The sequence below is a fragment of the Melanotaenia boesemani genome, chromosome 5 (genome assembly GCF_017639745.1).
Source record: "Melanotaenia boesemani isolate fMelBoe1 chromosome 5, fMelBoe1.pri, whole genome shotgun sequence".
NCBI classification, from domain to species: Eukaryota; Metazoa; Chordata; class Actinopteri; order Atheriniformes; family Melanotaeniidae; genus Melanotaenia; species Melanotaenia boesemani.
In genome coordinates this window covers 17,302,858-17,319,534 of record NC_055686.1, presented here as the reverse complement: position 1 = coordinate 17,319,534, position 16,677 = coordinate 17,302,858, and the positions used below count along the sequence as shown (strand labels likewise).

At 36.2% G+C, this 16,677-nt stretch overlaps 2 protein-coding genes across 2 annotated transcripts; both read left to right on the top strand.

The window, feature by feature from the left end:
• Positions 1-8,163: 8,163 nt before the first annotated feature.
• Positions 8,164-11,453, top strand: rpl34 (ribosomal protein L34). The gene is made up of 5 exons (XM_041986413.1): positions 8,164-8,233; positions 8,676-8,747; positions 8,872-8,971; positions 10,868-10,971; positions 11,329-11,453. Exons 2-5 carry the CDS (start codon positions 8,683-8,685, stop codon positions 11,411-11,413), a joined length of 354 nt encoding a protein of 117 aa, XP_041842347.1. The 5' UTR covers positions 8,164-8,233; positions 8,676-8,682; the 3' UTR covers positions 11,414-11,453.
• Positions 11,454-12,033: 580 nt separating this feature from the next.
• ostc (oligosaccharyltransferase complex subunit) lies at positions 12,034-13,833 on the top strand. The gene is made up of 4 exons (XM_041986412.1): positions 12,034-12,247; positions 12,673-12,766; positions 12,861-13,058; positions 13,219-13,833. The coding sequence occupies exons 1-4, from the start codon at positions 12,109-12,111 to the stop codon at positions 13,235-13,237; spliced, it is 450 nt and encodes a 149-aa protein (XP_041842346.1). The 5' UTR covers positions 12,034-12,108; the 3' UTR covers positions 13,238-13,833.
• Positions 13,834-16,677: the final 2,844 nt, after the last annotated feature.

Sequence of the window (16,677 nt, the reverse complement as noted above, 5' to 3'; positions counted from 1 at the left end):
CCTAGGGTCATTTCAAGGTGACATGCAAGTTTGAGGTCCATTTCTTGAAGATATCTTTAGATTCATTTGAAGTCAAAGGTGCAGCACCACCGATTCCTTCTCCAAATAACCTACACAGCCTACATTTTTAAGACATGGGAGATTTGCATGCATATTTGCTTTCGGGCAAAGTGTTTGAATAGACGCCTCTCTCACATCTGTGTGACGAAAAACAGCTTAGCACAATGGTTAGGAAAATAAAAAACAGCGCCCCGCACATGTCTTAAAGTTAAATTAATTTCACCTGTGCATATATATATATATGTCATGTCATGAATTATAATGTACACAATTAAAATTTATGTGTCACCATACATATTTTGTATTTTCAAATAGCTGGCAAAAATGTTTTACTGTTTTTATTCATGTCATCTTGCCATCAGCAAATTTCAGAAGGGATAATATCAGAATGTCAAATGTCTCCCTTTAACCTCCATTGTGTAATGCTTATATAAGTCCTGCAAGTGTTGTCAAACTCCAAAGCCCAGAAGACTAATCATTCTTTTACTAAGTGATTGAGTTTGATTGCTTCCCAGAGAATCAGTTTTCATTGTAGCTATCGCTGCTGGGCTTCCTCGCCAGTTCCAACTATACTTCCACCATTTTCCACAAGGCCAAAATGCTGCCCAAGCTGTCCAGACAGATTACAATGTGGATTTGATTTGCAGATGAACACATAAGTAAGCTGCATCATTGATCAGATGGTTGGGGATGATAGGGCTGTGAGGCAGCATTTTTTGCCACTGAACCATCTGTCACTCAGGGCAATTAAAGGGGAATTAAACAGTTTTTAAGAGTAAACCTTAGTTTATTCTATAGTATTTGTTTATTTAGCAATATGGTATGCATAGTGTGAAAATGGTTGTATTGCAATGGTGGTTGAAAAGGATTATCCTTTTTCAAAATCTGTATTGTGAACCTTGAAACTTACATTAAGAAATGCTACACAATCTCTGGTGAAGCCCCTTGATTTCTAATAAGCACTTTATGTGCTTTTCAGGGCTCTTATTTCTAGTTTGAATTACTAAAGCTTTCATAGTCAAACTGTACACTAATTTACTAAACAGCGATTAGCTTATCCCAATTTATGCACATACTAATGATCATATATATGATTAACAATTATAAACAGCACTGTAAAACTGAATATCACCTGGTCTCTCAGTTAATTGATGGGTTTAAATAGCTGCAGTCATGCAAAAGAAAGCCAGCTGTTTCAGCAATCATAGCCCTATTTTATTCCTTTTAGTAGATGACTAATAATTATAAGAGAAAACCATTTGCATGCATGTCTTTATCTGTCAGAAAGATATTTCTGCAAACATTTCTTTGTGCATGTATTTCCATCTTGAATCTACAGAGTTATATGTACCTTAGTCATTGTAATTTCTCAGGTCAATATAAATCAATCAGTCTAAATTGCCCCAGATGACACAAAAGGACTGTCACAAGTGCTGGCCCATCATTCAATTTCTATGTCTAGCAGTAAGAGCATGTCTGATTAGTACGCATCATCCTCATACGACGCATACAGAGTTGGTGGCCCAGCCCTTCAAATTAGATCTCTCTCTCTCTCTCTCTCTCTCTCTCTCTCTCTCTCTCTCTCTCTCTCTATATATATATATATATATATATATATATATATATATATATATATAGATATATATATATAGATATATCTATATATACATACATACATACATACATACATACATACATACACACACACACACACACACACACCATAAGATGGCGTGTCTGGATGGTCTCCATGAGATCACATCCAAACTGTCAGCTCTTTTTCCAACAATGGTTCCACAGTGCACACGCAAGCCTCTACTCCACATCACCTACTGCTCCGGCTGCATGTCCAGCATAAAAGTGATGACTGGTCACGAGTCATGTGGGTTGCGGTAGGGGAGGAAGCGGAGTCTGGAGGGGTGCTGGTAACAGTTGTTTTGATTTGTCTGAAATCTGTGCTATGGCAAAAACAACAGAAATTTCCATGCTGGCCTTGCCCCGCAATTGGCCCACCCTCATGTTGGCCCAGCAGCTAAATCCAAGCCTTTGTGTCCCACATAGTTGTATGGATTTGTCAGCAATGGGGCAGGGGCAGAGGGGGGTAAATACAGGGATGATAACCAAGCAAGTTTTTGTCCAGTGTGGAGTGAAATGCATATGACTGAAAAAAGGTTTTAAATCAGATCAAACTCACTAACTTAAAGCTTTTTGGTTCCATAGATAAAGAGAACACAGAAATCACAGAGCACTGGGATTTTGTAGGAGTCCTGGACTGGATTAGATGTTGAAAGCCTCATCTTAGTCTCCCAGTACCTCTCTATACAAAGAGGCTTGGACCAAACACCGTCCCCTTATGAAAATGCAGTCAGCTAAACAAAATGAGCACAGGCTCAAAAACAGTAAATAGTGAATAAATTAAAATCTTAAAAGACTGAGTAAATGTATTTCACATGACTAATGGTCTGCCTTGAGATTACTACAGAAAAATGGCTCAAGGATAAAGAGAGAGACCATTGTACCTGAAAAAAGGATGAACAGGGTGGATTAGAATATTCATTTTAGTAGCATCAGTGTTAAAGAGATTTACCAACTGATAATCCAGAAGCAGGTCTCATCACTAAGTACAGGAGCTTATTAGATAAAACAGACTTAATGAAAATGAGATCTCAGTTTTGCTGGTGTGCAGCCTATTAGCATATGTCTCTCCTTCCTGATTTCTGAGTCTTTCCCTTATCGGTAACAAAGTGTTTTATGGATTTCAGCGTTTCTTAATTTGTCCTGAGCATAAATTGGTAAATTTTCTTTAAGCTAACATTAGCATGGAAACAGTTAAATGCCTGCAGATGGTTACAGCTAACTGAAGCTAAGTGCTTGACCAAAACATTTCAGTAAAAATCAAAGGCAAGGCATGGTGGGGTATTTGTAGGGCATTCCATGTAAAATACAACTCAAAGTGCTTTATATAAAACAATAAAGTCAGGGTTGAATAATTATTTTGAAACATTTTTACATACACTCAAAAAAAAAACACAAACTGGGTGTCTGTTATAAAATCTTAAGTTGAACATACAATCAGGTTTTGTAGTTCCACCGATTAAAATCATGTTTTAGTATAACGTGCATATGCAAAAAAGTTATTAGGTGCATATAATCGAAATATGGAAAACAAATCCCACCTAAATCAAGTGAGAAAGAATTTTGCTTAATGAAACAAATATAATTATGCTAGGCCAGCTTTATCTATTTGTGTTACTGTTAGTTAATTACCATGGTTTAGTCCAACTAGATGTGTAAGGGTAAATACAACAGTAACCAAGGTACTGACATGATTTTCTTGTGCCTTATGAACTTGTATGATAGGAGTGTGAGGTACTTTATTTAATAAGCTAGTAACAAAAACTTTTAAAAACAATACAATTGCATGAATTAACTGTGCTGATCCAACAAAACAAAGTTAAATGTATTCATCAGAAATGCAGTTTAAATGTTTACCTCCTGCTGGTGTCACGTTTGGAGAATCAAAACACAGCGCAAATTAGATTTATCGGGTTGTTTAAAAAAAAAAAAAAAAAAAAAAAAAAAAATACAGGAAAAGAAAAAAAAAACACAATTATACATCTCCAGTTAAATTCCATAATAAATCACCATGTATGCCTTTACTTTTACATGGGATCATTTGTTTTATTTTAGCTTTTTTATGTTCAATGGAAGAAGTGGTGGTACTTCCTTCAACTATAGTCCTTAACAACAACAGTCCTCCTGTGAACAGTGGATCAACCTGCTGTTAATGGCATGGTATCTGAATCTGAATTTTTTTTTACTTCTAAGTTAAATTTGAATTGTTACATTATCTAGATGGATAATCGGCAGTTTCACAGGAGCAACGTAGACTTTGCTTTTATTCTCATCCTTACCAAAGAGCCTCTAAGATAATGTATTTAAAGCTAAGGTACAAAACAATATATACTTCTGTTCACCTACGTGGCATGGTTTAAGTATGACAAACATTGTATGGATGGATACAAGTTATGTTGATGAGCATTTTGTTATCGTTTTTTACTTAGATTTTGTTTCTTGTTGCTTATTTTACTTAGCTAAAGAGACAGTTATACTGCCAAACATTGTGAGAAACACAAATGGGACTGTAACAATCTACATTTTCTCCTGGCTTGTTTAAAAGGGGGAGAAAAAACAAACAAACAAACAAAAAAAAAACGGATGTTCAGAAGATATGTGACTCATGAAACTGGGTAAAATATTTCTTCTCAGAGAAGGCGAGTCGAAAAAAGTTTATCCGAATCTGTGTCTGTTTACAAAACCAGTTGGAATTAATAGACCCAGGAAGTGTTAAAAGGGGCTTGAAAACCACAAAATACAGGAAACAAGTGTCCAGTGGGGTGTGTCCTTTATAAAATGGCCTCTGCCATCACACACAGAAAAATAGATGAACCCCAAAACTTGACCAAATCTCACCAGAATATCCTCATGACTCAACAACAGACAGGTTCAGGTCCACAGTATTTGTTAAGATTTCAAACAGAAAGAAAGACAAAACATACTGTACAGAGCTTTTTCAATCTATCAGTGAATACTGTTGAGCTACATTGTGTATTTGAGTAAAATACTCTATCTTGGATGAATCTCTCTGCTGAGGTCATAAGGTTAGCTGAAGCATAAGATCCAATCAATCTTTGTTGACCTTACTGTATTAACTGACACTGGACATCACTATACAAGGACAAATAGTACAAACAGGACAAGAGTCACATTGATTTGTGTTCTCCATTTCTCATTTCACATAATAAAAGCAGGAGGGACAGCATGTGCAGTGCACTCATGACCTTTGGTCGTCAAACTTGACATTTAATATTTCATGGTTTTAAACCCATGTGCATCTGATCATTGCTGTAAAGCACTACGATGTGTTTAGTATGATTAAAATATTTGAAGCAAATAACCTGAGACTTCAGTTTATTTTCTTCATCTGTTGTTGAAAAGTCTGATGTGAAGAGACATAGCATTGATAAAGGATGTGTGCTGCATTATAAGGTTAATCCTTATGTCAACGGCCCCACAGATGTGCTGACCTGCTTGGTTGCAGAGATGAGTTTTCATGGGAGGAGGGGCTAAGAAGTTAAAAAATCATCCCCTGTCTATCTGGTTAAGAACAAGAAGGGAGGGGGAAGGACTGAGCATGAGCAAAAACCAAAACAACTGAAAAAAAAAGTAAAAAAAGAAAAAAAGTTTCATGGGACAATAACATTGGGAAGGCGAAAGCAGAGCTGTAATCCTATTTTAATCACAGTGGATTTATTAAACAGGAGCAGCAGGTTTAAATCTCAGCAGATTACACAGAAGGAGATGTGGAGAGGGGACGGGTCGGAGAGGCTTGCGTAATCAAGTAGACTTAAGGTGATGTGGCGCATCTTTAACCAGTCTGGACTGGTGGACAAGGGTTAGATGTGGGGGTCGGGGCAGCCTCAAAATGTGAGTCAAGATCATATGTGATCATCGTGGATTTATTGATATTTACTTGGATTAACATCTTAAATTAACATTGAAATGTGGCTTTTTGAAATAATTACTTTGGGCAAAATTGACTGTCTGCAGATGTTACTAATTATATGTGAGTGTTTGTACCTCAGTATTCCCTAGAACTGGAGCAAATCCTCTTGGCACTTTGTTTTAAAAGGCCCTGATTCTCATAAAGAATGGGTTAATCCCCAGTCCCTTCACATCTGGGCTTAATCAAATCAGTCCCTTAACAAACCGTGTAGCGCCTGCTTCAACCTTGAGAGGTCAAAAGCTTTTAAAAGTCTGCAACATTTTTTAAGGCTAGTGTAAGTAAAAGATTCGACTTTTTGAGTGGCTTATTTTTTTATATACATTAAAACAAAATTTTACACATAAGACCGAATGTTGCAGCTTATTTGTATATGTGTACTTAAAAAAAATACTTTTTTCACTTAATTTCTATTACTCATGATTCAAAACTATTTTTGTTGTTTCTCACAAAAGCCAAAATCACCAGTTAATTCTGGTGATTGGTAAACAGTAATTTGCTAATGTTTATTTGAAACAGTTAAACAACATGTTGAAGTGCAGTTAATAATATTGCAGAATAATAAGCTTGTTACTGTCAAAAGCTCAGTCCAGTCTAGACAGTCCTGACTTTGAACAGCCATCTGTTTTTATGCAAATAAAATAGATGTCAACACCCTGTTCAGAGTCTTGTGTTCCTTGTAAAAAAATTATATAAAAAAAAAGTCAAGCCCATATGTTGGCCAAGTATGTCCGATGAATGTTTGTGTCTTAACACTACTTTGACGATGTAATGCTGAGCTGTTCTTGTCTTTTTATTTTGTGCCGAACTGGCCAGCTTTCAGCCAAAATCTTTCACCAATGCAAAACATTTGACACATAATGAATTTTTAAAAATCCAGCATTTAAGGCCCAGGACTGTTAAGCAGCTAGAATGCTGCCATCAGACAAGGATGGGACAACATTTCCCTCCTAAAACACTTGGTAGCTCAACTCCTAGGCTCCTTGGAGCTCCTTGATGCACCAGACCCATGTTTGAGTCCTGGCATGTGGCCCATGACACCAGATCTTGATCAGATGTGCCAAATAAAAGTAGCCAAATCTAGTTTTCTGCATTTATAGTTTGTGTTACAGAGGAACGTTTTAATACAATAATGGTGTCTTATTGATTTTTAAGGAGCGATTTCTCATAATGGTCAAAAAAGTTTCAGATATCTTCCTAATTATATCTGAATTTAGTTCAATTATTACATTACTGCAAACCTATTTTGTGGTAAAGCTAATATGTTTTGTTTAAAAACGTATAGCCCATGTCATCTGCATACATTAACAGATTACTTTTTAATATTGCACAGGGAGAAAAGACTTCAAAGCTTTTCTCAAATACATACATTTTCCTTCTCATGGAGCAAAATGTAAAACTTACAGGAAATTTGCTTCCATTTCTCATCTATTTATGTTGTCATTTCTAGCTAATTTCTAACATTTAAACTGTCCTAGAGTGTTTTTTTTTATAATGAATTAGTTTTATTTAATTCAAAAACATCTAGACAATACATAAAGACACCTCGTTAGCACACCAAGTTGATTTTTTTGTTTGTTATTGTTATTAAGAAAAAAAACCAACAAATTAATTACCATAGATATTCTCACGAAGTAGTGTAATTTCACATATGAACCATGTTGCAGGACAGACTTTCTTATTGCAATGCCATCTATTGGCTATCTACTGCCATCTACTGGTCGGCTTGTTGTATTCATTTTGTGGATAAAAATGTGCCTCATCGTTTATTATCATCATTTGTCACTTTAGAAAAAGTCACAAGCTGATTTTCATTTAGATGCTATCCTTTTTTGACATTTAACTTTACTCCGACAGCATGTGTAACTCCACCTAGTAACAACTAACTGAGTAGTGCAATTAAAAGAGGCCTATTGCCCCTTGCAAAAGATGGCTCACTTATGAGTTATCATGATTGAATTTAGTCATTGAAATTATTTTAACTTGTCAAGCTGAGAAAACAGAAGGAAAAATTGATAAAATAATAGCACACATTTGCTTTTTCTTTTTGGACTCAGCTAACTCCACAATGAAAACTACTTGACTCCTGAGTATCTTTGCCTCTTACAGAATTTCAAGGCTTTGAAGTGTACACATTTAGGCAGCTTGGAGAAACTGATGGTTTTTGAGGGTGCAATTTTGTCTGTTTTAGCCTACTGAGAGAAATTATTCGTCACTTTTCTTAAAATATGTATCAGACAGGGTTTGCGGTCATGTGCGTTTTTACAGTTTGAAGTTCTTAATCAATGTGAATGCTCAAATTTATAAATAAAAAAAACGAGTAGGAAAAACAAACAAAAACAATTTATGTAACTTGAATGGGCTCTCCTAACATGGTCCTGTAGTATTTATGTTGTTCAAAATAATTATATAAAAATAGCTGGATTACGGATTTTTGTGGGAGCCAACATTTGGAAATATCAAGCCTCACATCTCCTGTTATAACATGTAGTAATTCGTTTCACCAGCAGGGAAGTAGAAAAACGCACAGCTGTTTTGTATCCAGCAGGCAGGAAGTTAAACCTCTAACACCCGCCTAACTCCTCCCTCTTCCGGTTACGGCGAAAGCAGGTATGGCGGCTCCTGCTTTCCTCTCTATTATAACTACTTTGTAATCAGCTGTAATCCTACATCTTAGAAGCTACGATGGCCAAGTTGACATAGGCATCCTGACCCAAATTGATTACGCTTTAAAACAATGTGATAATTTTATGAGTTAGTGAATTTAGAGAGAGACCATGTTTGGTTGCTTCTTCAGTGTCATGATGAGGCCGCTGTGTACGATACCAAGTAGCTTGCGGTGCCGTCATGGACGCGAATAGCATGATTCAAATAGGAATTAAATAAAGGCGACCCACACGTAAATGTCTAAATCAATTAAAACTGGTCCATTATTACAAGGACTGATAAACATTTAAGTGAATAGTTATCACAAATGTTTTAGCCGAAACGTTAGCGTAATTAGCATGCTAGTACCAGTGAACGTATTAAACTGAAATTTGTCTATTTACAGCTTCAAGATGGTGCAACGCCTGACTTACCGCCGTAGGTTGTCCTACAACACCGCTTCTAACAAAACCAGACTGTAAGTGAATTGTTTAGCCACTTAGGTTGGATGCTTGGCAAACCTAAAGCATCATTGTCAAGAACATTGTAGCCCAGTTGTGCAACTACCACCACACAAGTAGTAATCACTTATTGTCCTGCAGGTCGCGGACACCTGGTAACCGTATTGTCTACCTGTACACCAAGAAGGTTGGCAAAGCCCCCAAGTCGGCATGTGGCATCTGCCCAGGAAGGCTGCGTGGAGTAAGTAAATCTGTTACTCTTCGTTTAAGTCCATTGCAAGTCTGCTGTCCCCAGCTAATTGCCTGTGAGCGGTGAATCTTTTGCTTCAAGAAAAAGCAATTGATGTGACCTGATCTTATTGTATACTTGTCAGCATTGATATTGAATGTTGTTGGAAAAAGTGCACATTATGTTGCAAGATGTTTCAGAAAGTTGGGATAAGGCAACAGAAGATTGGAAGAGTTGTATAATTTTTAAACATCTTAACTAATCTGGCTAATTAGCACATGTAGGATTGAAGTGAAGAAGAAAACTGCTGAGGTCTGACTCCCAATTTTATAAGTTTAAAATCATTTTCAGTCTGAGAAGAGACACAGAGCTCCTCACTGCACATTATTAAAACCTTGATCTGAAAAGTTCATCTAATGTATATGTTGAAATGATTATGTATTTCACTGTAAAACATTTTAAGTGTTCAATATTTAAACAATACAATAAATAAGTGTAGTCATTGATTTTAAAGGGGGCTCATGGTAGCTTCACTTCACATACTTAAGCATTTGAGAGCAAGTGCCACCTCTGACTAGTAAGGCCTTGTTTATATCTCCAAGACAAAGTCCCCAACAAGTCTTTGCATTCTGTTAACATTTCACATAGCACCTCTGCTTACTTGGAGTTGAAAATTTGTAGATCAAATTGTTTAACTAAGGACATTTTCAAGTTTGTAAGTAAATGTAAATTAGAATTTAGCTTCTGATTTGCTATTGAAAAGAAGTATTTGAGCCTTTTGTGGCTTCTTACCGTACAGGCCTTTGCTTCCTTTTATTAGCTTTCTAGAAATGTTTTTCCCCCTAAAGTCATAATGGCACAAAACAGGAAAGGATCTGAAAAAGACTTTCTTGTTAAATGTAGTATAAATTTTATTGTATTTGCATCATGATTACGTTCCCAATCCACTTTCAACCGGTGCTCATATTCTTTACTAGATGTTGTACAATGTTGTATTTAAATACTTGAGATGTATTCATTTGTAGATGTTCACCTATAAAGTTTTTTGTTTGAATACAGGAAGGGGTTTTAAAGTTTGCAAGGAACAAGTTATTACTTGAATTATTCACTAAGATGCTTGTTGGAAACAATGCTGCTTGCTATGATAACTATAAAGATCTAGCTGCTATCAAAATTGTAATATGTTCCTCTAAAATTAGTAGAAAACACATGTGAATGAAGTTTAGATTGACTGTATATTTCTAATTAGACATGCATTTGAACATTTGAATAAAATCCTATGATATTTAGCATGTTTGGGACACTGTGAAAAAAGAATTGTTATTCTGTTCAAAACCAGATTTTTAAAATGCATTTCAACATGTTACTCCAACCAAAATTGCACTAAATTGGTGTTCATAAAACTGAACTTGCGCTCCAAGAATGCAGAAATTTCCTGGATGTTTACTCTCCACTAGACTCAAAGGTCCTGGGGGTTTTCGATATACTTCACTGATCCCTCTTTTTGTAAACACGATAACATGTAATTGTATGTTAATACAGACAAAAAGCTTCTGTCATTCACATGTTTTTGGGTTTGTTTTGTTAAAAAGCTAAATGTGTCAGAAATGGACAAAAGTATGACGTTAACCCATAGTTGAATAAAGCATCTCCAGTGTTGCTGTGCTTTAATAAAGTCCTGTACAACATGTGGGAAAGTTTTCATCTTGTAAGATTTTGAAACAGATGGTGCGTTAGCAGCGTAGCTCCAAGTTGACTTTTTTTAATAGAACAGTCTGAACCAGAACTTGGTCGTGGCTCAAATTGGTTTAAACATGTTGAGGTTGAGTTATTTTCTTTTGGTAGTGGGCTGGGGAGCTGTGGTAGTGCTGCTGTGATGATGCTTACCCTGTTTGTGTGTGTTTACAGATTCGCGCTGTTAGACCTCAGGTTCTGATGAGGCTCTCCAAAACCAAGAAGCACGTTAGCAGGGCCTATGGAGGATCCATGTGCGCCAAGTGTGTGCGTGACAGGTAAGAAAGGCTTTTCACTACGTCTTTTATTTTTTTGTTTTTTGTTTTTTTTTTAGTCTGGGATTTAACATTAAATTGTGTAACATTTAGGACTGTCTTTTTACAGGAATGTAGTTTTATAATATTGCTAAGAATTGTAAGCAGAAAACTCATCCAAAAATGCCATTTTGCTCTAATTACCTTGTTATTTTCTATTTACTTATTTAAGACACTGTAGTTTTAGAATGAACAGGTCGTAAAGGTTTATATAATTTACATTTTAAGATGGAAAGTACTGTGATAGAAAGGAAATGTGATACGTTTCATTTGTCTGATACTTTTCTAAAACTTCTCTCTTCTCTCTCTCTTTATTTTTAGGATCAAGCGTGCTTTCCTGATTGAGGAGCAGAAGATTGTGGTCAAGGTGCTCAAGGCACAGGCACAGAGCCAGAAATTGAAGTAAAATGTGTATTTGTATTGCCACAATAAAAAATTACAAATAAGTTTCCTTGTGTTTGTGTTGCTTTGGTCTATATAATCCACAAAGGTGTAAATGTGATTTAATTTTGTTAAAATTATAGCAAATTAAAATCAAAGGGCTAAATGTTTCATTTTCTTTTTTTGGAATTTCTTTTTTTTTCAGGCTAAATTATCTACAATTAAAGCTTTTGAAAAAAATGGCTTCAAAGATGACTTGTGTAATGATTTCGATGTTTTCCTACTCCAGTCTTATTCAGATTAAATTACCTTATCAAGGGTTCTGTTCTTTATCAAGTTCTCTCGAATAATGAGACTGAGGTAGATCAACGGGAGAGATCTTGCCCGCTGCCAGTTATGCAATGTTCCTGGTAGTGTAATTCAACGTCATGGTAAACTAAGATGACATTAGGGAAACGTAAAATGATTTAAAAAAAAAAAAAAAAACTAGGATAGATGGGTAAATATTTTTTTTTTTTTTTTGTGTGTGTGTTTTAAATTTCCATTTCCCCTGATTCCAAATTAAATAAGAAATAAAAATAATAAAGAAAAGAGAACTTGTAAAAACGTAGTAGAGTAGAAAAATGTACTTCCGGGACACGTCAACAAAGCTGACGCGCAGGCGCACCAAAGCCAACGGCAACATCTCCATCGCTGTAGGAGCAGATATTTGTACAGACTATGGAGACTTTATACAGTATTCCGTTTACAGTGCTGGAATGTCCGAATGTAAAACTGAAGAAACCGTCATGGCTGCACATGCCGTCGGCTATGACTGTGTACGCGGTTGTTATCGTGTCCTACTTTCTCATCACAGGAGGTAAATGAAGCTGCTAAGCTAACGTTAGGGCAGAAACTCTAGTCAACCTCTGCTAAATGTCTGTTGTAAAAGCATGCTAAATAATATAAATACTCATGTTTGTGTCATTATTAATGATCAGGTTCTGGCTTTGGCTATATATTCAAGCATGCTTTTTAGTTTCCGTGGCAAATATGAGGGAAGCTAACTTTCTAGCTTAACTGAGGCTGTGTGTAGCTTTCTTTACCTAAAACAGGAAAATGGCCTTTTGTAGTTTTGTTAATGAACAATATAAGCAACGCGTTTTATAACCTTCCCCCATGTCTTCTCTCTATTTCCTATCTGAGGCTTGCAAAATGAGTCGTATAGGCTATGTACCTTACTTATGATAGGAATTTTATAAATAAAGTTGGTTATTCTTATGTGTATCTCCCCTCCATCCACAGGTATTATCTATGATGTTATTGTAGAGCCACCAAGTGTGGGTTCAATGACTGATGAGCATGGACACCAGCGGCCAGTTGCCTTTTTGGCATACAGGTATTGGTCATATTTCTCCAAGCACAATCAACTACAGGAGAAATGGGGAGAAAATTAAGCTACTTCCAGCTAAACAGAAACATTTGTTTTTCAGAGTAAATGGGCAGTACATTATGGAAGGACTGGCGTCCAGTTTTCTCTTCACAATGGGTGGCCTCGGCTTCATCATCCTGGATCGCTCCAATGCACCAAACATTCCCAAACTCAATCGCTTCTTGTTGCTCTTCATTGGGTTTGTCAGTGTTCTACTCAGCTTCTTCATGGCCAGAGTATTCATGCGCATGAAGCTGCCGTAAGTCAAATCTTTGTGTGTTCCTACAGTATCAATCCTGATTCAGTGTGTGTCTCAGTCTTTCATTAATGTATCATAGACTATGATTCTACTACTTTAAGCCGTCAGGTGATTATAATGGTTGTCACAATTTGTATTAATTTGACTTTTGTCTTTTCAGAGGATACCTCATGGGCTAAGGATACAGAAGGTTAATTCAACCAAAATACCAAATACTTTTGGAAACCTACATGCATTTGAATTCAGGATCATGGATAGCAATTGACTAATCAGATTAGATACCATACAGAAAGCACTGACCTTGTTTAAGATAGAAGACCAGACTGCTCTGACAGTCACACTGGCTGCATCTCTTCAGTGTTTAGTGACTTCCTTCCACCTCTTTCTCAAATGTCTTTATATTGGTGAAACAAAAGGTCATCAGCAGATCTCTAGAATTTGGCACAAATGCATCCCGTCCATTTTTACCATAATGCGTTTGTAGTACTATTACCAATCTGTCATGTTTCTGTAATAATTAGCAATTAGTATTATTGCTGGCTAAATATGTAAAAGAAGAAAAGGAAGTGACTGAGCACCAATTTAGATGGAACCATTGATATAAACAAGATTAGCACTGTCTGAGTCATTGTCTGAATAATGTTTAAGTTACCGGGTTTTGTATTGAAACGATAAAAGCCACAAACTTGTAAAAGTGGTGTTTTTTGGGGTTTTTTTCTTTTCTTTTTTTTTTTTTTTTGTACAAGGCTGTGGAATAAAACTTAATTTTCACACATTCTTGAAATTGTCTTGTGTATTTATTAAAATAACTTGTTTATACTAAAAAAGAACAATGGTCTGGGAATTATTATTAATGAAAATTAACCTGAAATCCACCTATGGTCTCTTTACATTTAAGCTTTGAGATGTAAAGTATGTCCCCATTCCCTCCACAAGGTGGTGCTATTAATCTACACTGTTATGTTTCCTTGTTCCTTGTTCTTTTTGTCAATTACTGAGGACTCCCACTGATTCTGCAGTCTAATTGACACCAAATTAACAGCTTTTACTTGGTTCTGCATAGTTGCTGGCTGATAAAGTGTTACAGCCCATATGTTTCATACACCATCTTTTGACTGCAGATAAATGGTTTTGTTCCCGTTTTAACTTGCATTCTTACTCATCATTACTCATGTTTATCCAGTAAGAGCAATGTGTTTTCAGTTCTTCAGATATGTAAGATCACAACAGTTTTTCTTTAAGATTGTTGTTCTGTATTGCTGCTTAATTCACCAAAAAATTGTTAAGTGTAAGAAAATAAACCTCTGTTTATGACCATATAAAACAAGTATTTAAAAGCTATATCTAAAAGTAGTTGCATTACTGCTACACTGTAAGCTGACTAGTTGTGTAATTACATTATGTCTTTCATTTCTGACATTTCTTTACTTTTGTTCTACTTTATATGTCCCTGTTTTTCAAAAGTTGGAAAGAACTAAAAGATGCAAGGCAATGGTCCCCAATGACCAGGATTAAGTAACACTAAAATTTAGTGTCAAAGTGTCCGTGCAGACTGACGTTGTGCAACGTCGTTCGCACTGTCACAGAAGTTCATTTTTAGCCAGATTTCCCATGTGCTAAATCTACGCTGTGCTGTTTTTTAGGATTTTGCAGGTAACACTACAGCTCTGTTAAATGGTGCTGTAAAAATTGTGATTACAACCAGAATTATTTTCCCAACTAATTAAATAAAATTATGTATATATATATATATATTCCCAAACTGTTATGAATATGTAAGTGTAAAAAAAAAAAAAAGTGGCTTCTAGGTGCTGATTGATAGCCTGTCACACGTCACTGCTGGTTGCTTTCTCCTTAAAGCAGGGCTGCCCAAATTCCACTCTCAAGATCGATTATCCTGCAACTTTTAGATGCATTCTTTCTCCAATACACCTGAATCAAAGGGCTAAATCCCCTCATCCACATGTCATTCAGCTCTGCAGAGACCTGGTAACAAGCCATTCATTTGATTGAGGTGTGTTGAAGAAGGGATGCATCTAAAAGTTGCAGGATAGTAGATCTTGAGGGCTGGATTTGGTTACCTCCTACCCTAAAGCCTGGATTTGCTCTTCAGCCCATACCAGTTTGTCTGCGTTCCTGTGGTACTTGTATGTCCAAATCTAAGCAGCTTAAAGAAGTTTGTGTAGCTGATCTTGTTGGGCCGGTTGTTCAAAAAACTTAATCTGGATAAAAGCAATCTAGATTTGGGAATCCCATTTTTCAGGATGGAGGATCATGTAATCCAGCTTACTTTTATTTTGTTCAAAGCAACATTGGATTGGATCAGCCTGATCCAGAATCTGTTTTTCAGGATTACCATATCCGGATAACCAGCATTTAAAACAATGTGGGCTTCGGGCTATGTAAAGAACAACAGATAGAAGAGCTGGTATGAGGTTTCACTTTGCAACAAAACACTGAAATGATGAGCATCCACTTCTATGTATAATTGTATGACTTGTCATTGGAGCCACAACAAATATAAGACTAATCCTTTAAGAAATACATTGTGGATATTCTGGAAACGTCTTAACAACGGTACAATGTCCCTCTCTGTGACAGTGTTAATTATGCACCTGAGCCCCATGTTGAGGAACTGAAACCAACCTTTGGGATTCTGTCAGAATGAGGGACTCACTGGACATGTAGTAAGGGATGTAATTGTTAGAAATTATTTGTGGAAGGTTTTCCCCTGAATATACAACAATGAATGACAAGAAAATAGATTTATTTTCTTTTGTTGTTGACATCCTACTCAAAAGTTTTGAACAACACAAACGGAGGGTTTACGGTCTCAGTGGTTGGATTACGTGATCCAACCTGATTTTGTAATCCTTCTTTCTCTTTTGAACAACCCATTTTCAAGATTTGATCCAATACAATAACCAAAATCTGATCAGATTATGTTTGAACAACCGGCACTTTGTTCTCCCTTTGCCTGTTCAGCTCTTCAGTTTAATTTTTTTTCTTTCTTTACCTCTTTAAACTATTGGAAATCATCCACCATCATCAGTCAGTCCTATGACCTCATCCATGTACCATCACCTGCCTGGAAGGTTTTGTTTCATGTGCCTCAGGAAAACCTTTATTGTCAGAACTCTCATTTCACTTCAGATAAATTTTCCAGTACTCACCTGTAAACACGCCAGTTCATCTTTACCAGTAGCCTCCACCAAAATCCCTTCCCTTCTCTGCGAACATCCATAGCCCCAGAATATTTGGCTCTATCACTCAATAAATCCCTCCTAATTTCCAAACTGAATCAGGACTGAAGTAACCCATCAAGACAAGTTTCATTAAAGTACCAACAACTCTCAAAAACACTTGAAACTAAAAGGAGTCTTAACTCTCCTTTGTGACAATGTCCTGGGCAAGACACACACATAATATTTACTAATAACTATGCATACTGAATGTTTTTGAATGTTACCGAGAAGGTCTTGTTTTTATCAAGTTTTCTTGAGTCAACATTTTTTTGCCTTTCATGAGTGCATTTTTAATTTTCTGCACAACAACGGGATGGCCACTTTCTAGGTTAACCTCTCTTAGCATACAGTAACACATTGGGGTCTGTGTGGCA

Bases quoted from the DNA above. Each gene is read 5' to 3' on its own strand.
- rpl34 (XM_041986413.1), top strand. From the start codon at position 8,683: ATGGTGCAACGCCTGACTTACCGCCGTAGGTTGTCCTACAACACCGCT. The intron at 8,972-10,867 runs GTAAGTAAATCT...GTGTGTTTACAG, and splicing joins GCCCAGGAAGGCTGCGTGGA to ATTCGCGCTGTTAGACCTCA. The intron at 10,972-11,328 runs GTAAGAAAGGCT...CTTTATTTTTAG, and splicing joins GCCAAGTGTGTGCGTGACAG to GATCAAGCGTGCTTTCCTGA.
- ostc (XM_041986412.1), top strand. From the start codon at position 12,109: ATGGAGACTTTATACAGTATTCCGTTTACAGTGCTGGAATGTCCGAAT. The intron at 12,248-12,672 runs GTAAATGAAGCT...CTCCATCCACAG, and splicing joins CTACTTTCTCATCACAGGAG to GTATTATCTATGATGTTATT. The intron at 12,767-12,860 runs GTATTGGTCATA...TTTGTTTTTCAG, and splicing joins GTTGCCTTTTTGGCATACAG to AGTAAATGGGCAGTACATTA.